At 40.0% G+C, this 23,478-nt stretch overlaps 1 protein-coding gene across 1 annotated transcript in view; it reads right to left on the reverse strand.

The window, feature by feature from the left end:
* Nucleotides 1-11,881, reverse strand: part of LOC142653009 (mycolipanoate synthase-like) — a 33,646-nt gene extending 21,765 nt beyond the window's left edge. Inside the window, exons 1-3 of the mRNA XM_075828716.1 lie at nucleotides 11,824-11,881; nucleotides 9,560-9,713; nucleotides 3,027-3,187 (exon numbers count right to left, since the gene is read on the reverse strand). Of these exons, the coding sequence (XP_075684831.1) occupies nucleotides 3,027-3,187; nucleotides 9,560-9,713; nucleotides 11,824-11,881 (373 nt within the window). The remainder of the gene's footprint in view (nucleotides 1-3,026; nucleotides 3,188-9,559; nucleotides 9,714-11,823) is intronic.
* Nucleotides 11,882-23,478: the final 11,597 nt, after the last annotated feature.

Here is a 23,478-nt window from a genome sequence, read left to right on the forward strand (position 1 = left end):
ACGACTGAGGTATAATAGTCGCACACGAGCCGGCCTTTTAAACGGCTCAAGCCCTCCTCCTACACTGACATGCCCACGACCGCCGCCAATCCAGATACAACACGTCACTAGTGACCTGTCAGGACTGCGGCGCGCCTCCCTATCTCGGCAACCAATGTAGTGTAGTCCAGACGCTCAGCGTCCCTAGTAACATCAGAGATCCGAAAAGCGGATATATTATTTACATGGGGATCTACTATGGTATGTAGTTCAATTAGATATACACCCCTACCCTAATAAATCTATAGTGATGACCTCCTTGTAATCAGGTTGTTATAAATGTGTTAAACATACCCATGTATACCTAGTTCGTTAATGGAGGTCAGTATAGACTGAACATAAGCAGGGTTTATACTTAATTGAGCCCACCCACCATAGTGATTCTATGTTGTCTGGAGTCATAAACCCCACGGTCAATAGGCATGTATAGTGCAGTCTGTTTGCCATGACAACCAGACGCCAACACTATGGTAACACCGTAAATGGTGTGTACATGGTATTCTGTTTGATTAGATAATAGGACTTTATGGATTGGTAGGCCTTTAATACAGCTACATTCTATTGATGTGTTGCACCTAATGAAAATTTGTATAGGCCGCTTTAGATTCCAGCGAACATACCCATGTTCGTTTTACTCTTTAACGGAGGTCATCACTATAGATTTATTAGGGTAGGGGTGTATATCTAATTGAACTACATACCATAGTAACCTAATGCTTTTTGAGTCTTCAAGTCCCGGGTCAATAGGCAAATGTAATGCAGTATGTCCTTATGGCTGTGCTGGTTGCTATGACAACCAGACGCTAACACTCTGCTAACAGCGTAAGTGTTGTGTACATAGAACTTTGTTGAAGAACAGAACAACATCTTATAGAGTCAAGTCTTGAGCACAGTGATGGATTGCTTCTGGGAATTCAGTGCTAGATCCCCATGTAAATAATATATCCGCTTTTCGGATCTCTGATGTTACTAGGGACGCTGAGCGTCTGGACTACACTAGATTGGTTGCCGAGATAGGGAGGCGCGCCGCAGTCCTGACAGGTCACTAGTGACGTGTCGTATCTGGATTGGCGGCAGTCGTGGGCATGTCAGTGTAGGAGGAGGGCTTGAGACCGGCACCTCACCGGCTCGTGTGCGACTATTATACCTCAGTCGTGCACGGGCCGGGAGGTTATGTAAAGCACACAAATGTGCGATGCGGCAACATTGTGAAATAACAATTTAAAATACCAACAATCCCTGATGATGCACCATAAACACTGGTGGTGCAGAAACGCGTAGGATTAGCGCGGTATATCACAATAAACATTGAGTGAATGTGGGGCAGCAATTGTAGAAGAAGGTGTATGCTACTTATCACCGGAAGTTGTTGGGTTCGATTGCTGACCATATCACTGTACTTGGCTTAAAGAGCCGGACTAGCGCGGTGTAGCGCATGGTATAGCGTGGTACTGCGCAACTACCTTTCAATTATTGTGGTACAGCAATTATAATATAATAGGAGAGACTGGTCTGGGGGTTAATACTACCTATTGCCTTTTAGGCCGTGTCTCTGCTGCTGACCCTATGATTGAGCCTGGTATTTTTGGCTTTAAGGGCCCATTTTAATGATTATCAATTAAAATTTATTTTAATCTTTCATTTCAGGCAGTAAATTTAGAATTTAACAGAACGAAAACAGGTTTATTAGATTGGCACTAATTCCTCTGGCATATCCCTAGGCCCTTTTTGTTCATTTAGGTATTTTCTTAAGTACCAATCTTTTCTTCTTCCATAAGACTAGGGGTGAAGAGGAGGTGATGGGTTTGAGAAAAAGGGTGGAGGGGGGCTGGGCTCTCCATAGTTGTGACATGGCATAAAAATGTTCAATACATCTGGGTACGAAACATGCAATTTAGGCAAGTTTGGGGAATTACTCACTTTCTTTATATAAACTGTAATATAAACAGTTGGGAATTTCTTTATAATTTATTTTGGTTTGTGGTTGTAATCAGAAAAAAATATTGATATATGGGGTCCTAGTAATAGGAGCCCCACTACCATATGTTTTCTGCATCCCCCCTTTCCCCTTTTTTCTTTTGTTTACAGGGTTTATTTTTTTTCCCCCTACTTTCTCGGATAGGTTGGAGTAATGTAGGAGGATATATCAGGTCTTTTGGATCTGGATTAGGTACATTTCTTCTACATTGGTTTACGCCGGTCTGTCTCTTGGGAGATGGCTTCTGCCCCCAGTTCAGTTATCACAGTTGGTTCACTTAAAGGGAACCTGTCACCAGCATTTTAGCTATAAAGCCAGCAATACCTGGTGAAAGTGGGTGAAAAATCATTGTCATCTAAGCTATAAATATGTTCTAAGTAAGCTCTGTAGCTTTAGTATTCCGTTTTTCAGTGGTCCCAAGCCATATGCAAATGAGCAGAAAAGAGTCAAATCTTCATCTGAAAAGAGTCAGGTTTTCATTCCTCCAGCATCTCAGAGTGGACTCCACCTCCTTCTTTTTGATTGACAGCTCCTTAGCCAGTCAGGGCCGGACAGGTGGTGGCAGTGGGCGTGGTTAAGAAGCTGCATCCCAGACGGAAAAATAATTACCATAAAAGGCGGGAAAAGTTTAAACGACGATATTTACTGACAGAAGAGGACTTCAGGAAAGAAGAGAACAGGAACGAACTCTGGACAGCTGCGGCCATTGAGGAGTCAGGCGAGTTTAACAGGTAAGATGTTGATGACAGGATCCCTTTAATGTCAACTGCCTACATAGAGCATAGAAGAGGTCAATAATTCAATAATTTTGAATATGTTATGGAAGAAAAATCTACAAGTCGCTTTTTTTTAATTTTTACAAGTCTATTTTTGTTTATCTAAACCATATGCACTGGTCTAGACAATTAAAAAAACAGTGGAACCCTATAGTATTGTCTCTCCTGCTTACCTCTCTTTGCAGCCCTGCCAACATACATTATAAGAAAGTTTCTTATATTAATTGTCTTACCTATAAACACTCCAGTTTTAGTTCCGCTTATACTTTCGGAGGCATAGCCTGCATCTTCCATAGCTCTATATGTGCATTCAAGCAGTAATCTGTGTTGCGGATCCATATTGTCAGTCTCTGAATTATTCATTCCAAATATTTTGTTGTCAAATTCATTAATCCTTAATTAATAAAGAAAAAACTTTGTAAGTTGAGACTTATGAATGTCTTTTTGTATAATTTAGAGATATGAAGGCATTGTTATGAAGTGCATAAACCCAAAACATATTAGTTCTGAGCAAATAAAATATAATCCTATCTACCCTATTCTATTGATTAGACAGGATGTCTCACAGGACAAATGCATATAAAGGTGGGAGAGGCACTCAACCACCCATATGGAAAATTAGAGATAAAGACTCCAACAATATATGACAAACCGGAGAAACAGAGTCCATATATATCAATGTATGAAACTAACTATCTTTATTGAAGAACAAGAATAAAATACATAAAATGACATAGACAGAGAATCCAAAAATAGTCCTAAAACGGATCACAGAAGTGTATATTGAGTCTATATATACATATATATTAGAAAACCCTGATGGTATGCATAGTTACTATGACTCAATATGACTCCAACCTGGGGTGCATAAACATGAAAATGGTATCAAAGTATGAATTTGTGTAAAAAAAGGCAATATGCCTAACTCTGAAAAAAGTCTATAGTGACTAGAAAGTAAGTAGTTATTGCCTAAAGACAGATGGCACAGAGAGCCAAAATGTACTTCCAGAGTATGCACTTACCCATGTATGGGAGGTGAGATGTGACCCAGCAGTGTAGGATAGCGCCCCGACGCGCGTTTCGCCCGTAGCTTTCTCAAGGGGTGCAGATGTTATTTTGGTGCCCTGTTTATATGTGAATCGATAGAGACATCTGATCTCCCCTCTGCCAATCAGGAGCCGATCTAAGCGGCGCCTGACTGTGACGGAACTTAGGTATCGCCGCCGGACATCAGTGACCCACTGCGCATGCGCGAGTCCCGGGACGCGTCACCAGGGAAACAGCGCAGGCGCAGAGAGCCATATTGAAAGACCGGCAGACGAACATCAAGCCCTACCTATTTCTTATAGGTCCCATCTAAAGGGCCAAGAGGTATGAGTATATATTACCAGGATTATTGGTTCTGTGGGATGCTCGAACTACGCTCGCTGAGCATAGTTATTTAGTATCTAGAAAGAATGTAAAATTTAATAACAGGTTGAATACCTGCATTATAGCACCATCTAGTGGTTATGTTTAAAAGTGGAAGTTTATATTCAAAAAAAGAGAATATTAAAGATGAGATGTAAGTGTGTGATGAAGTGTAGACAAAGTGTCAGTGTGAAAAGAAAAATTATGTGCAACCATGGATAGTTGTAAGTCATTACGAAATACAAATATATTACATATATATGTAACAGTGAGTATAGAAAATTATAATCCTCGGATAAATTAATACATATATAAAACACTGTAATCAGAGGAATACACGTGACATAATTAAAGTGATTAAAACAGATCGTGAAAACAAATACACAAATGTTAAGGTGTATATTAAATCACTAAAAAATATATATATGATAAATGCTAAGAAGACAAATAATCCAGTATATAAAAAATACAAATATCATGTATTCACAAAAGGACATAATCCCATATAATTATAAAGACAGTGATAAAGAATAAAGAGGAGGATAAAATATAAAAAATATAAAAAATAAAAAAGAGAGAAATTTAAATCGAGCATTCTTCTTTCTTTTCCGCGGCAAATCCTGGAATCCGTATTGGTCGCAGAGATGAAAATATCAGATTTAAATAGAAGTACGAATCTGAGCACTATCGAAAAAACAAACAAAAAAGCACTTTAATATCACTTTAAAACATCAAAAAATTAAAAACCTAGGTAGAGATATCACAGAAAGGCTGCAAAACTCAAACTTTCATTTAAACCCAGAGGGGTCATGGTGTCAAGGACTGCAATCCATCTGCATTCTTTTTGGGCCAACATGGTCTTCGCATCTCCACCTCTGACACCACAGTGTACCCGGTCGATCCCCCTAACCTTAAAACTTTTGGGGTCTCCTCCATGACAAAGTTTAAAATGTTTAGGGATGGTTTTAAGTATAGTAAGATCCTCAATTTCTTTTGCCGCCACTATGTCCCTAACATGCTCTCTAACTCGGATTTTAAGTTGTCTAGTGGTGAGGCCCACATAGATTTTGGGACAGCCACACGTGGCATAATAAACCACATAATTAGTGTTGCAGGATATGTACTCAAGAATTTTGAAGGTACGTTCACCACTTGTGGATGCAAATGTGGTTGATCGGACCACATTCGCACAGGCCACACAATCACCACATGGGTAGCACCCCTGAATAGGGCCTCTGGTCGAAAAGGGCTGTGATTGTTTGGGCACATAGTGGCTTTTAATGAGGATATCTTTGAGGTTCTTAGACCTCCTTGCCGTCATCTGAGGATTTTTTGGTAAAGAAGACACAAAGGCCTGTTCAGTCTGCAGTACAGGCCAATGTTTCTTTAGAATTGACCGCATCAGTTCCCATTGATTGTTAAAGGTTGAGATAAACCTGACCACATAGTTGTCCTTCATCCCTGCCTTAGCAGGATGTAATAACGTCCGCCTATCAGTATTTTTTGCCCGTCTATAGCCATTTTTGATACATCTGTTACTGTATCCTCTTTCCTGGAATCGTGATTTTAAGTCTCTGGCCTGATTCTCAAAACTGACCTCTGATGAGCAGATCCGCCTCATCCTGAGAAACTGACCAACCGGGACAGCCCTGACAGTGGAATGTATGTGTGCCGATGTAGCGTGTAATAATGAGTTGGTAGACGTCTCTTTTCTGAACACATCCGTCCGCAGCACCCCCTGGGTATCCGCCTCGATGGATATGTCCAGAAAATTGACTATTTAAGTCAATTTTCTGGACATATCCATCGAGGCGGATACCCAGGGGGTGCTGCGGACGGATGTGTTCAGAAAAGAGACGTCTACCAACTCATTATTACACGCTACATCGGCACACATACATTCCACTGTCAGGGCTGTCCCGGTTGGTCAGTTTCTCAGGATGAGGCGGATCTGCTCATCAGAGGTCAGTTTTGAGAATCAGGCCAGAGACTTAAAATCACGATTCCAGGAAAGAGGATACAGTAACAGATGTATCAAAAATGGCTATAGACGGGCAAAAAATACTGATAGGCGGACGTTATTACATCCTGCTAAGGCAGGGATGAAGGACAACTATGTGGTCAGGTTTATCTCAACCTTTAACAATCAATGGGAACTGATGCGGTCAATTCTAAAGAAACATTGGCCTGTACTGCAGACTGAACAGGCCTTTGTGTCTTCTTTACCAAAAAATCCTCAGATGACGGCAAGGAGGTCTAAGAACCTCAAAGATATCCTCATTAAAAGCCACTATGTGCCCAAACAATCACAGCCCTTTTCGACCAGAGGCCCTATTCAGGGGTGCTACCCATGTGGTGATTGTGTGGCCTGTGCGAATGTGGTCCGATCAACCACATTTGCATCCACAAGTGGTGAACGTACCTTCAAAATTCTTGAGTACATATCCTGCAACACTAATTATGTGGTTTATTATGCCACGTGTGGCTGTCCCAAAATCTATGTGGGCCTCACCACTAGACAACTTAAAATCCGAGTTAGAGAGCATGTTAGGGACATAGTGGCGGCAAAAGAAATTGAGGATCTTACTATACTTAAAACCATCCCTAAACATTTTAAACTTTGTCATGGAGGAGACCCCAAAAGTTTTAAGGTTAGGGGGATCGACCGGGTACACTGTGGTGTCAGAGGTGGAGATGCGAAGACCATGTTGGCCCAAAAAGAATGCAGATGGATTGCAGTCCTTGACACCATGACCCCTCTGGGTTTAAATGAAAGTTTGAGTTTTGCAGCCTTTCTGTGATATCTCTACCTAGGTTTTTAATTTTTTGATGTTTTAAAGTGATATTAAAGTGCTTTTTTGTTTGTTTTTTCGATAGTGCTCAGATTCGTACTTCTATTTAAATCTGATATTTTCATCTCTGCGACCAATACGGATTCCAGGATTTGCCGCGGAAAAGAAAGAAGAATGCTCGATTTAAATTTCTCTCTTTTTTATTTTTTATATTTTTTATATTTTATCCTCCTCTTTATTCTTTATCACTGTCTTTATAATTATATGGGATTATGTCCTTTTGTGAATACATGATATTTGTATTTTTTATATACTGGATTATTTGTCTTCTTAGCATTTATCATATATATATTTTTTAGTGATTTAATATACACCTTAACATTTGTGTATTTGTTTTCACGATCTGTTTTAATCACTTTAATTATGTCACGTGTATTCCTCTGATTACAGTGTTTTATATATGTATTAATTTATCCGAGGATTATAATTTTCTATACTCACTGTTACATATATATGTAATATATTTGTATTTCGTAATGACTTACAACTATCCATGGTTGCACATAATTTTTCTTTTCACACTGACACTTTGTCTACACTTCATCACACACTTACATCTCATCTTTAATATTCTCTTTTTTTGAATATAAACTTCCACTTTTAAACATAACCACTAGATGGTGCTATAATGCAGGTATTCAACCTGTTATTAAATTTTACATTCTTTCTAGATACTAAATAACTATGCTCAGCGAGCGTAGTTCGAGCATCCCACAGAACCAATAATCCTGGTAATATATACTCATACCTCTTGGCCCTTTAGATGGGACCTATAAGAAATAGGTAGGGCTTGATGTTCGTCTGCCGGTCTTTCAATATGGCTCTCTGCGCCTGCGCTGTTTCCCTGGTGACGCGTCCCGGGACTCGCGCATGCGCAGTGGGTCACTGATGTCCGGCGGCGATACCTAAGTTCCGTCACAGTCAGGCGCCGCTTAGATCGGCTCCTGATTGGCAGAGGGGAGATCAGATGTCTCTATCGATTCACATATAAACAGGGCACCAAAATAACATCTGCACCCCTTGAGAAAGCTACGGGCGAAACGCGCGTCGGGGCGCTATCCTACACTGCTGGGTCACATCTCACCTCCCATACATGGGTAAGTGCATACTCTGGAAGTACATTTTGGCTCTCTGTGCCATCTGTCTTTAGGCAATAACTACTTACTTTCTAGTCACTATAGACTTTTTTCAGAGTTAGGCATATTGCCTTTTTTTACACAAATTCATACTTTGATACCATTTTCATGTTTATGCACCCCAGGTTGGAGTCATATTGAGTCATAGTAACTATGCATACCATCAGGGTTTTCTAATATATATGTATATATAGACTCAATATACACTTCTGTGATCCGTTTTAGGACTATTTTTGGATTCTCTGTCTATGTCATTTTATGTATTTTATTCTTGTTCTTCAATAAAGATAGTTAGTTTCATACATTGATATATATGGACTCTGTTTCTCCGGTTTGTCCTATTCTATTGATGTTGCTAACTGTTTGAGTATGAGAGCCTCTCTCCTTAGGAATGGGTTCTTACGTTTTATGCTAGAATGCTACCAGTGTGACACAAGCCCACCTTAAAGGACATGTACGCTTGGGACAATCCTATTTGATTAAAATGGTTTTCTGACAATAAATTAAATACAGGGCGTCCCTCTGCTAGAAACCCAGAGACCAACTGTAATCTTTGGGGGAATCCAGTAGAAAGTGTTACATTTCCCTGCAGCACCACCACAGGGGAATTTAAACATTACATAGTTCTTATTGAAATCAATGTACTGTTCATATAACGAACTAATGTGCCGGGTCCTCCAGAATGAGAGGGGCTCTTTGTAGCCGCTCTCCACTTTGGTTAATAGATGAGGGTTTTAAATGGGGAAACTCCTTCTCTTAACTCAGAATTTCTTAATAGGGTATTTCAAACTTGTTTTTAAGAAGGTGGTACATTTTTTGCTCAGGCAGTCAGGGACATTGGAGGACCTTCAAAAGTGTTAAGATAGAACAGGCATTAAATATTTTTATATTTTACTTAGTTTTACCTAAATCTTTTTAAGATTAAGATTTTTAAGATTAAGATTATTTCTTAAAATTTAGAGTTATTTTGAAAAATTATTGGAATGGCTCTAAAGGCAAATTTATCAACCCCCCCCGCCCCAAAGTGGCCTTTTTGCCCGTAGGGACTAATCACAAGGTACCTTTCAATTTTCTAGAAAATGAAAGGTGAGCTCTGATTAGTTGCTCTGGGCAACAAAGACCAGCTTTTGTGTTAGACAGTTCTAATAAATGAAGGGTATTATCAAAATAATAATTCAAGTTTCTTCAGAAGTAATACTAAAATGTGAAAATATAATGGTTTTATAGTAATTTTTTTAAAATCCTATTTTCATATAAAAATCTATTCTGTTTTTAGTTCTTCAGCTTATTTATATTTAGCTAGTTGAAACAAAATAAATGATTTCACCTGATAAATAATAACAATGCTAATAAACATAGTGTACTTACCCATCTACAAAAGCCGCTCGACTGGTGTATATTTTGCCTGGTTTGGTAGGATCAGAATCATACCATTTTTTTAGGTCAAATCTTTCTTCTGGTATCTCTGTTGTACAATTTTTCCCATCAAAAATAACTTTCCAGAAATTTTCAATCCCTTCACCTGTTAAATGAGCATTTTGTATATATATTACATAAAAATAAAATGGAAAACAAACCACTCCCACTTTTTTGTTGTATTTCTGCAACGATTACTCTTTCAGTAGGAAAGATATATATATTTTCTTTTCTTATTCCAATGTTACCAAAATTATTTTCTTCCACAATAAATTAATAACCCTAGCAACCCCTCCAACACAAGCGAGAGGGAAAAAAATGTTTTAAAAATTAATATGGATGTCTCCTTTTTTATTTTATCTTCTTTTGAATATATTCTATTGAATGCTGTAGTGATTTAATTAAGTATAAAAATAAATGGGTATTCCCATCTTAAATATATATGGCATATCCACAGTATGTACCAGAAATGCCTGATAGGTTTGGGTCCTAACTCTGGGACCCTCACTTAGGTTGTTCTGCTCCATCAGAGGATCAGAACAAGGATAAAACTGAAGCGACGTTTCCATTTCACTACGGACACCACCTGCGGCCGACAGAACCCATTGACTTTAATGGGTTCCGTTGGCTTTCCGTCCAGGTGTCTGTGACTTTACCGGAAACAATAGCGCAGCAAGCAGAGCTATTGTTTCCGGTAATCTCGGCTGGATCTGCGATGTAGGCCCCTGACAGATCCTCCAATGCATATGTGAACGAGGCCTTATCTGGAGAATAGTGGTCACTGTCCCCATAGAATTTAATAAAGAGAATGTCAGCTACTTGCTCAGCTCTTTGCTCATGAATGATTGGTGATTGGACCCCCATTTTCTTGATAGATGAGCATCTCAGAGGTCGGAAACATCATGCATTAAAGGATTTTTCTGCTCTTTAAAATGTTTGTGCAGATGGTTTAACTGCAGTAAGATATATCACTTACTAATGTACTGTAGCAGAAATGTCTCTTTAGGTGTGTTTATATCCTATTTGCATGATGCTCTGTTAACTGAAAATGTGGTTATCGCCCCCTCGTCACACATCACATGCCTCTTATCTCCAATGCGCCTTTCTCTCTCCCCCCACCCTGCCTGTCTCTGGTGGAATCATGTTTCACATGCTAGACAGCAGATGGTGTAGCAAGCAGCAGAATAGCACAGCTGTGTCTTAGTAGCAGACAGTGAGTAATTACAGCACTACCTTAAACCTTGCAATAGAGGGGCATGCAGGCAGCTGTAAAGATAGGAAATGTCTGTAAGAGGAAAGAGGAATCATGGGAACTGTATTTCTTTACATGGTTATCCCGTCCTTAGCAAGCTCTACCAGCATTAAAACAAAGGCACTGTACAGAGCTGGGCAATATATTAAAAAATGAAAAATAATTGCTACTGAGCTATGGTGGCATCATCTGGTTAGCTTTCAGAAATATACAGGTACTTTTCCCTGTTTTTTTATAAGCTCTAAATACCCCTTTAATGTCATATCCTATGGAAAGGCCTTAAATGTAAGCTGATAATACCCCTTTAAATTGGCAATAACTTTTCAAACAACTTATGCTAACCTAATACTATTACTGATATCTATCAACTTTGTAAGTTACTAACTGTTAAAATGTAGTCGTTTTATCCTTGCAAATTCTGTGTGACATTACTGCCGCTAGGTGTCTGCTGTCCATTCCCTGTTGTTAAGCATAATCCATCCCTCGTAACACAGCAGAGAAGTCGGACTTCAGGAAGTGGGGGTGTGTCTTTTCACAGCCTGCCCAAAGAAGTCTATGGAAAGGGGAGAGGAAGCAGGAGTAGCAAGCAGGAGAAAAAAAACACAGACATACTGCTGCCTATGGAAGTCTATTGAGAGGGTACAGGGAGCAGGAGAAGGGAGCAGAGAGAGATACACACTGCCCTTACAAGTCTATGGAGAGGGGAGTAGGAGCAGACTGATAACGACAGAGACGCTGCTGCCCTTAGAAGTCTATGGAGAGGGAAGCAAAGGCAGGAAAAGGGAACAGAAGAAGAGACAAAGACACAGACACTGATACCCATAGAAGTCTAGAGAGAGGGATGGGAAGCAGGAGAAGAGAAAGAGACAGTTATGCTGCTCATAGAAGTCTATGGAGAGGGCAGTGGAGAGCAGGAGTTTTTTTTTCATTTATTGATATGTTCCCCATGATTTATAAGACTCACCTCCAGGGAAATTGCATCCTATGCCAACTATTGCTATGTGATCCTCTGCATCCTCCATCCTGATGATCCGCTAGGTCTGAAAGATAAATAAGCAGTTAACTGACCTAATGGCATTATGACAGAAAACAATTAAACCTTATATACCATTTTGCTGAATCATTCATTTAGGTTTTATTTTAGTCTAGATTTTTACTAGTTTAGAAAACCCGTTACACGGGTTTGCTAGCAAAAGGAATGACGATAAGTTTTGGTTTTGCCTTCTTAATGCCTTGTTTTGGGAATTGGTTTCTCGTTGTTCCTGGCGTTCCTCTGAACTTATAGTTGCTCTTCTTATTCTCTGAGCTTCTGTATTCCTTTGTCTTTTAGTGATTATGTCGTCTTCAGACAAATTTGTTCTTTTTGGCGGCATTTTCTTAGTGCAATTACACCCTTTAAAGCAATTATACTCTTTAAAACAATTACGCTTTTTAAGGTTGTTTCGCTCCTTAGAAGAGTTACACCACTTAAGATGGTTACACCTCTTTGGGCGTTTATTAGCCACTTGGGCGTTTATTAGCCTATTCGGGCTTTTCCCCTCTTCAGCTACCTCTGGCTTTCCCCCCTCCCGCTCTTATCTACCACTCGACCACTACCACCACTCCTACTCGAATATCCACCACTCGACTACTCCTACTCGAATATCCACCACTCGACCACTCCCACTCGAAAATCCTACGCTTCATCTCGAATATCCACCACTCGACTACTCCTCGAATATCCACCACTCGACCACTCCCTCTCGAAAATCCTACGCTTCAACTCGAATATCCACCACTCGACCACTCCCACCAAAAAATCCTATGCTCCAACTCGATTGTCCACCACTCCCACTCGAAAATCCTACACTTCAACTCGATTGTCCACCACTTCCACTCGAAAATCCTACGCTTCAACGCAATTGCCCACCACATCCAGTAACACAGACCTGTTGTTGTTGCTTCTATCGCCGAAATGAAATAATAATAAGTAATTGGAAAGGAGGAGAGAAATTAGGTTTGGCGCATATCATAGAGTTTGGTTGTATTTGGTAAGAGAGAGAAAAGCAGCGGAGTAAAAAAAACAACAACTGTGGCTCGGACACCACGCGCCCAATATATATATGATGTCATTACCAGTTTTATACCCACACTGCTGCAGATACATAGAAACTAAAGTTGTTAATGCAACTGAAAGGCAATTTGCGCAGTGTTTCACTATCTACCATGAGAATTATTTTGAAAAATAAAGCTCAGCTGCTACAATAACATTGTTCAGTTTTATAGTTACAAGTGTTGGCGACTATGTTCCAATATAAAAAATATCTCTTAGGGTATGTTCACACGGCCAAATTTCAGACGTATACGAGGCGTATTATGCCTCGTTTTACGTCTGAAAATAGGGCTGCAATACGTCGGCAAACATCTGCCCATTCATTTGAATGGGTTTGCCGACGTACTGTGCAGACGACCTGTTATTTACGAGTCGTCGTTTGACAGCTGTCAAACGACGACCCGTAAATTTACTGCCTCGGCAAAGAAGTGCAGGGCACTTCTTTGCCACGTAATTTGAGCCGTTCTTCATTGAAATCAATGAAGCACGGCTCAAGGTTTACGAGCGTCTCAGACGCCTCGTAAATTACGAGGAGGAGCTTTTACGTGTGAAACGAGGCAGCTGTTAACAGTCTGTCTTTTCACACGTAACTGCCTCTCAGCGTGTGAACATACCCTTAAGGCCTTCTTTACACACACTTTTTGTGTGGTGTTTTCTTGGCCAAAAAATGCAATGTTTATTTAGTAAAATGATACATGCGTTTCTCATGGCCTTTTTGGTGGCGTTTCTTGCTAGTAGTGGGTTTTACTAACTGCGCTATTTAAAGGTGTGGGTTTTAACATAGCAAATTATGTGATTCAGAGATCAAATATTGCTCTTTGCCAACACATGCTTTTTTTTCTGCAAAAACACCACTGAAAATGACATAACAAAACAACACACACTGATATTTAAAGAGGATCTGTCACTAGTTTGGTAATGCCATATCGCCTAGCTAATCTAATAGACGCTGATGATGATAGTGAAAATTGTGTCCCAAAACGTTTATTATTTTAAAAGTTAAGAGCTTTTTTCTAAATATGCAAACGAGGCTATACTAGACAAGTGGGCATCAACACCAGCGATTCTCCTGAGGTGGAGCTTCCTCACAGCCTCTGACGCTGTCCTATCAGCATGAAGCTGCTTCACAGTGTGAGAGACTAAAGCTGGAGGGAAGGGGATCACTTAGAACAGCTATATCTCGGGCTGTGGACCACCTACAACAGTGGGTCTCGTGGCATATGAAAGATGAGATTCTAATCTTACATATGACACCAGGTTCGCAGTTCTAGATGTGAAACAACCGGAGGTATCGCCAGTTTAAAACACAGTTGAGAATAGAAGCTGTATACTAAATGATCGGTCTGTGTTGCTGGGCACGGTAGGGAGAGAAGCTGTATGTTGATTGCACAGCGTCATACAGAAAACATTACACCGCCCAGAGTGAAAAGAAAGAGTCACCTCCCATTTGGCTATTATAGCCAAATTAGCATATTTAGAAAAATGCTCATAACTTTGCAAATAATAAACGTTTAAAAAAAAAATAAAAATCACACTGTAGTTATCAGCATCACAGCGTCTATTAGATTAGTTAGGAGATAGGGAATTAATAAACTAGTGACAGATCCTCTTTAAGTATTTTTAAAGAGGAAAAAAAATACCTATGATTGTATATGGGACAAAAGTGTGACTAAATGACTTGCTGGAATTTTGTAAAAATGCAAGTTTAAAAAAAAGAAAAGGCTATCTGAAAAAACTCCATGTTTCTAGGGCATTTTATATTTCCCCATTAAGTTAAAACTAACATCTGGCTGTGTATAAATCTACCCTAAAGGTCAGAGTTAAAGAGTCTCTGTCACCAGATTTTGCAACCCCTATCTGCTATTGCAGCAGATAGGCGCTGCAATGTAGATTACAGTAACGTTTTTATTTTTAAAAAACGAGCATTTTTGGCCAAGTTATGACCATTTTTGTATTTATGCAAATGAGGTTTGCAAAAGTACAACTGGGCGCGTTTAAAAGTAAAAGTACAACTGGGCGTGTATTATGTGCGTACATCGGGGCGTTTTTACTACTTTTACTAGCTGGGCGTTCTGACGAGAAGTATCATCCACTTCTCTTCAGAACGCCCAGCTTCTGGCAGTGCAGACACAGCCGTGTTCTCGGAAGATCACGCTGTGTCGTCACTCACAGGTCCTGCATCGTGTCAGACGAGCGAGGACACATCGGCACCAGAGGCTACAGATGATTCTGCAGCAGCATCGGCGTTTGCAGGTAAGTAGCTACATCGACTTACATGCAAATGCCGATGCTGCTGCAGAATCAAATGTGGCCTCTGGTGCTGATGTGTCCTCGCTCGTCTGACACGATGCAGGACCTGTGAGTGACGTCACAGCGTGATCTCTCGAGAACACGGCTGTGTCTGCACTGCCAGAAGCTGGGCGTTCTGAAGAGAAGTGGATGATACTTCTCGTCAGAACGCCCAGCTAGTAAAAGTAGTAAAAACGCCCCGATGTACACACATAATACACGCCCAGTTGTACTTTTACTTTTAAACACGCCCAGTTGTACTTTTGCAAGCCTCATTTGCATAAATACAAAAATGGTTATAACTTGGCCAAAAATGCTCGTTTTTTAAAAATAAAAACGTTACTGTAATCTACATTGCAGCGCCTATCTGCTGCAATAGCATATAGGGGTTGCAAAATCTGGTGACAGAGCCTCTTTAAGTTTTTTTTTCTGATACAGGGCTCCAAATTCCCTTTTTATAGCATACAGTTACATTTTAGCTTCTTTCAGCCACCACTAGGAGGAGCTTAGGAGCCTAAAAGAGTATTCCCACCTTCATCATACATGGCATATATACAGGATATGCCATAAATGTCTGATAGCTGCGGGCCCCAGTCCTGCTATCTCATTAACTGGGGTCACTGGAACCTCGTCCCACCTGGTGAAGCGGCCTGTGGCTGCCACATCTAGGCAAATAATGAATGGCGAGGTGGCCACGTATTTGCATGACTCGCTCTTTTCTGGTCTATGGGAATTATGAAAACAGCAGAGCAAGCGTGTTCGAATGTTTTCAGAACTCCCATAAAGGTGAACTGAGAAGGCGGTGCACATTTGCAGCCACCTCTCCATTCACTCTCCGCATGAATGTGCCGACCAGAGGCCGCTACACCCGATAGGACGCGGGTCAGGTGACCCTCCATTCTTGAGATGGATGCATCTATCGAGCATTTATGGCATTCCACGTGGATATGCCATAAATGTCTAGGCTGGAAACACACATTTAATGTATACTATTGTCGACATGACTGCCATCAAAATAGAGATCACACAAAATAAGGGATGCCAGGGCTGAATATAGCTATTCAGCCCTGAAATCATTTACAAAGCGACTGTCTGATTGGATATTTACTTTAATTGCTAAAAGAAAATGACTCCACAAACAAATGTAAAAGACGTGATACCTTTTAATTAATACTTTTTCATTACAGGGCTTTTCCTGCTAAAAGGAAACGGAAAGCTTAAACACAATATAATGAAAAGTTATAAAACTTTCTAATTTATATTGTGTTTCAATTCCTCCCTATTCTCAGGTTCTCTGCTTGCTGTCAGTGACTCATAACTTTCTTGTTTACATTTGAAGGCTATTGAACATGACAAGCCCACACAGGAGCAAGACTCCTTTAAGGCTATGTAGCTCTATGAACAATTTTTTTCTCTTAAATAAATCAACATATTAAGAGATTTCAAATAACTTTAAAATTGACTTTAATTTAAAAATGTTTTTTTGCTTTTTAACCCCTTAAAGGAACAGTGTCATCACAAATTATTTTTTTATATGTTAAAGATGTTAGTGCTTTATTAAAAACGTTTATATTCATTTGTGTGTTTGTGTTTTACTTTTTCTTATTTTTACACTTTTTCTTCCCTATGGGGGCTGCCATTTTTTGTTCCATTTCTGTGTGTGTCGATTAACGACACATACAGACATGGAATACGGCAGCCACAGTCCCATAGGGACTGCGAACGGCTCCCGTCCCATTGACTGCAGTGTACGGCGTCTGTGTGGGAACTGCGCATGCGCCGCTCCCACACAGTCCTATTCGAAATTGGCGCCGTCCGGCGCCATTTTCCTGTGGACCGGAAGTCGCGGCCGGACAGTAATATTACTACTTCCGGTCGCGGCTTCCGGATTTGTGCACTTGCACCAGCGGCAGCAAACGGAGCGGACGGGCCGGAGGGAGCCGCGGCGGCAGGAGCAGGTAAGAGATTTCAATGTATGTTCGTGTTTGTGTGTGTTTACTACTGTATGTAAACCTACTACACTGTGGGTTAGCACAAAAAATGGCGACACACAGTGTAGGAGGTTACACCGTTCAAACCCCTCGTTTATCCCGGCACTAGCCAGGATAAAGGAGGGGGGGATGCTGAGAGCTCACTAGAGCGAGGGCTTTTAACCCAATGTTGCAATGCTGCAACATTGGGAACAGCTCCATCTAGTGACCAAAAATGGGTAGTATTATAAATTAGAAATAATTTATAATATTTCCTGGACTCGTGCAAAAAAAAATAAAAAATTTGAACAATGTTTAATCACCCACACACTAAATGTTTAATTTTTTAAAAAAAAACATGTTTTTCTGGCAACACATTCCCTTTAATACCGAAGGTATTTTAAACCTTAATAACCGAGCAATTTTTTAAGTTTTTCCATCGTCGCATTCAAAGATCTATAACTTTTTTATTTTTGCATCGACATAGCTGTACAAGGTCTTGTTTTTTGCGGGACAAGTTGTATTTTTTAATAGCACCATTTTGAGGTACATAGAATTTATTGATTAACTTTTATTAACTTTTTTTTGGGGTGAATAGAAAAAAACCTGCAATTTCACCACACTTTTTTGCGTCCTAAATTTACGCCGTTTACCGTGTGCTATAAATAACACAAAAACTTTATTCAGCAGGTTGTTGCGATTGCAACGATACCAAATTTATATAGATTTTGTATGTTTTACTACTTTTACACAGTGAAAACACTTTTTTTCAAAATTATTAGTTTTTGTGTTTTTATATTTCAAGAGCTATAACTTTTTTATTTTTTTGCCGATGCAGTTGTATGTGAGCTTTTATTTTGCGGGACGACTTGTAGTTTTTATCGATACCATTTTGGAGTTGATGCGACTTTTCGATCTCTTTTTAGCACATTTTTTATAAGGCTGGATTCAAAGAAAACAGCAATTTTTGCATGGTTTTTATTTTATTTTTTACGACGTTCACCGTGCGGGTTAAATTATGTAATAACTTTATAGTCCGGGTTTTTTTAAAAAACGCGGCTATACCAAATATATGTAACTTTTTAACTTTATTTTGTTTTTTAATAATAAAGCAGTTTGTAAGGGGAAAAAGTGTGTTTTTCATTTTTTTTTTCACTTTTTATTTCTTTCACTTTTTATTAAACTTTTTTTTAACTTTTTTACTAGTCCCACTAGGGGACTTCAATACGACTTCATACGATCGCATTTACAATACACTGCAATACTTCTGTATTGCAATGTATTATGCCAGAGGCATGACCTAGCAGGCACACACTACAGGCAGTAGTATCGATCTCACACATTCGAGCAGGGATGCCCCCAGCTCTTAGCTACCTCTGGTAGCTGAGAGCGGGGAGATTTGACAGCTCCTTGCTCTGTTTATTTATTCCGATGCAGTAACGTAGAAAGGCAATTGCATCAGAATAAAGCCCGTTTGTGACAGACGTAAAAACACTATGGGGCGGTCACTAACGGGTTAAGATACAGCTTCTATGTGACCTGTATACATAGAAGATTTATCCTGCTGTCAAAGTCGATTCCGTCAGGTCACATAATACATTTTTTATATGTTTTTAATTATTTTTTAAGGTGTACATAGCCTTTAAATGTATTTGAGCTCTGTTGTAATGAGCCCTGATCCTGTTTAATTTGCCTTTAGGAAAGCTTTTAATCCTCTGGATGTAAACACGGCAAGCAAAGATATTGAAAATTGCAAAGAATTGATACACAAAGTACATTAGAATGCTACCTAATTTTTGTTACACACTGTCCAAGATTAAATTACATAAAACCAAATTACATCTTAATTTTTGTAGATAAAAACAGTTATCAGATTGAAAATTATTTGATTTTAGTAAAATTCTCAATTAAAATAATATATAGATTAAATTCATTTTAAGTTAATTATCACAAAGATGGTATGGTCTCTGTTAGAACTAGAAGAGGGGTCAAGCTTAACGGAAGTTCACTTTTATTAAAATGCACACAAAAACTTACAAATTAAAATATCTATTCACAATCAAAAATAAAATAGACCTATGACCTATGCCATGTCACAGGCTATACTGAATTTAACTTATACAAAGAGACTTTAACAGCAAAACAGGTACCCTCTGTACTTACATGTGATGGAATGATGGCATGAGAGGTAAGAACCCAGTATGATTGCCTCATTTTGTACTCGTTCTGGTCCAGCAGCCCATCCTTATTTTTTTTAAACGGCAAAGGATCGACCTCAGTAAACATTCCAAAGTGCTGAGCTGTAGTTCTATGTGACTGAATACAATAAGACTACAGTAGGTATTACTCCATATTTGGCATGTCCAAGGGGAATATAAAGGTGGTTTCAGTCAATGGTTCTGACTTCCTTGTTGGAATGAAAATGGCTTCTTCCACTTTAATTTCGTTTCTACTCCCAAGTTTTTTTTAACACTTGAACTTTTAACATGCTCCTGGAAATATTAAAATACATTGTCATTTACACTAATTCTCTTTCTTCTTTTTCAACGACTACACCTCATTTTTACATTAATAACCAAGCATCACATATAGTTGCTTCACCTTTTCAAAATCATTTTGACATGCTCAGGTGAGCACCTATATTTGCATCAGTTGTGTCCTGAAATGACATATGGTACAAAGTTCTACAGGGTAAAATGTACTGCTTAAATGATTGCAGATTGGACTCTGATTAGGGAATAGTTACATGTTCAGTGACCTGTTACCAAAAGAGAGAAAACATTCTAACAGAAGCCACAGCAAAGTGACAAATCTATCGTACCACGAATACCAATATCATGCGATGGTCCCCAATTACTTAAAATTAAGTTCTTTGAGGCCCTGTCATGATTTCCATAATTTTGACAGGAAGAATAGCGTTGCATGCAGCACTATTCCTCCTGTTAAATCTGAATAGGTCACAGAGGCTCAAATGCAAGTTTGAAAATACCCTAATACATGCTAATCAATAATGGTCACCAACATAAAACTTTTGCTAAAAATCCTATCCCAGCATAGGTCAGACACTACAGACTCACCAAACGCTTTCATTACCTATTGATCTGGGACTATGGATATGGGAAAATGTATAACTGGCAGATGGAGGACCGTCTAAATCGGAGATTCCACAATGTGAATATGAAAAAGTAAAAAAAGAGGAACCACCACATAAGGTGACTACAGCATATTCAACATCATCTACTGATTTTTTAGAAACTATCATAACAGATTGAACAACATGGGCAACAGACAAGGAGTAGTGGTCAGAGACGCAACCGACATTACATGAAAAAGAAATACAAAGGACTTGGGACCGCAGTCAAACCAGAGGAAGAGAGAACAGACCATTGAGACCTAGTGGTAAATATTTCCTATTATTCCCTTACTCTCCAGCCCAACATAAGTTTCATAATAAGGGACTCTAGTGGGTCAAATAGACTGGTTCCAGTTAAATGTGGAACATAATGCTTTCTTTAGACAATTATGTTTGAAAAACTGGTTCTCCCAAAGGGAGTAAAATAAGAAATCTACTGTTCATGTGACTGTTTTTCTGTCCCCATGAATTGAAGCTATCTACATATAGTCTCTTCAACAAGAGCAACGTCCATCCCCCTACAAATGCATAAGTGGTTGAAGCCTTTTAATTGGTGGATTGGAAGGGGTTTGGTCCAGAAGAGAGGTCCTGGGAGCCAGAGGAGTACGTCAAGGCTCTTTCCCTCATTAAGAAGTTCCTCTCTCGTTCTGGCCCCAAGAAGAGGGGGCGTAAGAGGGGGGATACTGTAACGTCCGCGGTCACAGACCACAGACTCCTATCAACCTGCAGACGTCTTCCTCCCCAGAGATGCCAGCACATGTGGCCGTCCTGTTCTGCAGTGACCACTAGGGTGCGCGCTTGAGCTCATTCCCGGCCTTAATGAGCCAGAGCACACACATGTTTTAGATTGACTGATTGCTCCCATGATCACCCTGGACTATAAGAGGGCCCTGCCCTTTCCTTTATTGCCTGAGCTTTGTTGTGTTACCCATGGTAGTCTTTGCAAATGGTCCCTTAGAGTTTTCCAGTTCCCAGTGTTCCCGTTCCTGCTACCTGTATCCTGTATCCCGTGTTACCTTGTTCCTGTGCCGTAGGGAGTTGGAGTCATGTTGTGTCGTATACTACGCCTGCTGTATTTCACCACGCCTGGTGTCTGCCTGCTGCCAAGGTTCCATCCGAGCCTGCCATCGCTACTGTCTGTATTGCCACAGGTACCCTTATTATAACTATTGACTTTGCCTTGGTATCCTGTTTGTCCAGCTGCTATCCCACTACAGTGGTACAGCCCAGTGGGTCCACACACCCATCGTGACACTGAAATTTTCAGTTCAAAAAGAAGATTGCCCTGCTTTGATCAAGGGTGATTTTAATTGTGGTTGGATAGGGTGGGAGAGGAAGGAAAGATGGGGGCTCTTTCGCTCTGGCTAAATTTTGAAGTGAAACTTTTTGGATGCCTGGAGAGTGAAGTATTGGGACAAACAAATTTTTTCCTGTTTTAGCCGCGCATATGTCGAAAATTGATATGGCTCTTCTTAATAAGGGCTTTGCTGATTGCATTCAAAAAAATGAAATATGAACCAAACATTATTTCAGATCACTCTATTGTCATGGTGGTCTTGACAACGTAGGAGAAGGGAGGTATAAAACCTCTGCTTAGATTGAACCCATACTGGCTTGCTCTATTGGATATAGACATGCTTGAAAACGTTCATAGGGAAATTGCACTTTTTTGGAAGGTTAATCTGAACTCCATCCATAGTTTGGGAGAGCAGTTTGTCTGGTTTATCTGCCTCACTGAAATAAAATTTGCATTCAAAGCTTATATGAGGGGCTTCTTGATTATAAATATCATCTATCTCAGAAAGTAATTTCAAGAGCGGGAAAACAACTTGCTGAAGCAGGTCTTGGATGTGGAGAAGGCCTTCCTAGTAGATCAATCTTGGGGGATTTTGAATGAGAAACGGAGCAGGAGGCCTTTTTATTCAAAAAATACCAACATAAAATATTTTTAGCTGGGCAAAACTTTTTCAGTGAGGCAGGTAAACCAGACAAACTGCTCTCCCAAACTATTAATAATCAAAGATTTTCAACTAGTGTTGTGTGTATTAGACGTCAGATGGGAGCATTGGTTTATGATAGGGAGGATGTCAAGGGGAAGTTTCAGGAATATTTCTCAAGTTTGTATGGATCCTCCACCAGGATAGACCTCACTGCCCTGGATTGTTATCCTGCCCGGATTCCATTCCTCGCCCTCAGTCAGGAGGGAAGGGAGATGCTTGATGCCCCTATATCGATTGAGGAGCTGAAAGAAGTGTTGCTTTCCTTCTCTGGAAATTCTTGCACTGGAGCTGTTGAATTGTATTTCGAAATCTACAGAAAGTTTGGGGATGTCATTTTACCCCTCTTATAGGAAGTATTAAAATCTGCAAAACATGAGGGGAACCTCTCAAAATTAATGTCGTATGCCATTATAATGTTGTAAGCCATTATAGCGCTTATCCCCAAAAAAATGGAAACTCCTTGTGACAGGGGGTTGCTTACAGACCTATATCCCTCCTCAAAGATAGCCTTTCACCTGCCCATACATGTGCAGCTGACTGCAGCATGTGATAGGCAGGGCTTCATAAACACTTTCTCACTTGAAATTATTTTTCTAACTTCCCCCCTTTATTGACATATCGGTGCCGTTATTTTTGGCACCCGATATGTAAATAAGCCCCTGAACTGTCAATGGGGTGTTTCTATCTAACTAAATGACAAGGCAGCGTGATCTTTTCGCTCTGACACTGTCCAATCAGCTACGGACAGTGTCAGGGCAGCTTGCACTGTGTTCCCTCCCGCGAGAACACACACAGACTGAGAGAGCGCTCTCTGCAGAACCACCAGTCTGCGTGTGTTCCCGCGGGAGGGAGCACAGCGCTAGCTGCCCTGACACTGTCCATAGCTGATTGGACAGTGTCAGAGCGAAGAGATCACACCCCCTTGCCATTTAGTTAGATAGAAACGCCCCTTTGGCAGTTCAGGGGCTTATTTACATATCGGGCACCAAATATAACGGCACCGATATGTAAATAACGGAGAAAGATAGGATATTTTTTTTTACGTGAGACAGGGTTTGTGAAGCCCTGCCTATTACATGCTGCTCTCAGCTGCACATGTATGGGCAGGTGAAAGGTTCTCTTTAACACAGAGGGT

Source organism: Rhinoderma darwinii, chromosome 5 (assembly GCF_050947455.1).
Source record: "Rhinoderma darwinii isolate aRhiDar2 chromosome 5, aRhiDar2.hap1, whole genome shotgun sequence".
Classification (NCBI taxonomy): Eukaryota; Metazoa; Chordata; class Amphibia; order Anura; family Rhinodermatidae; genus Rhinoderma; species Rhinoderma darwinii.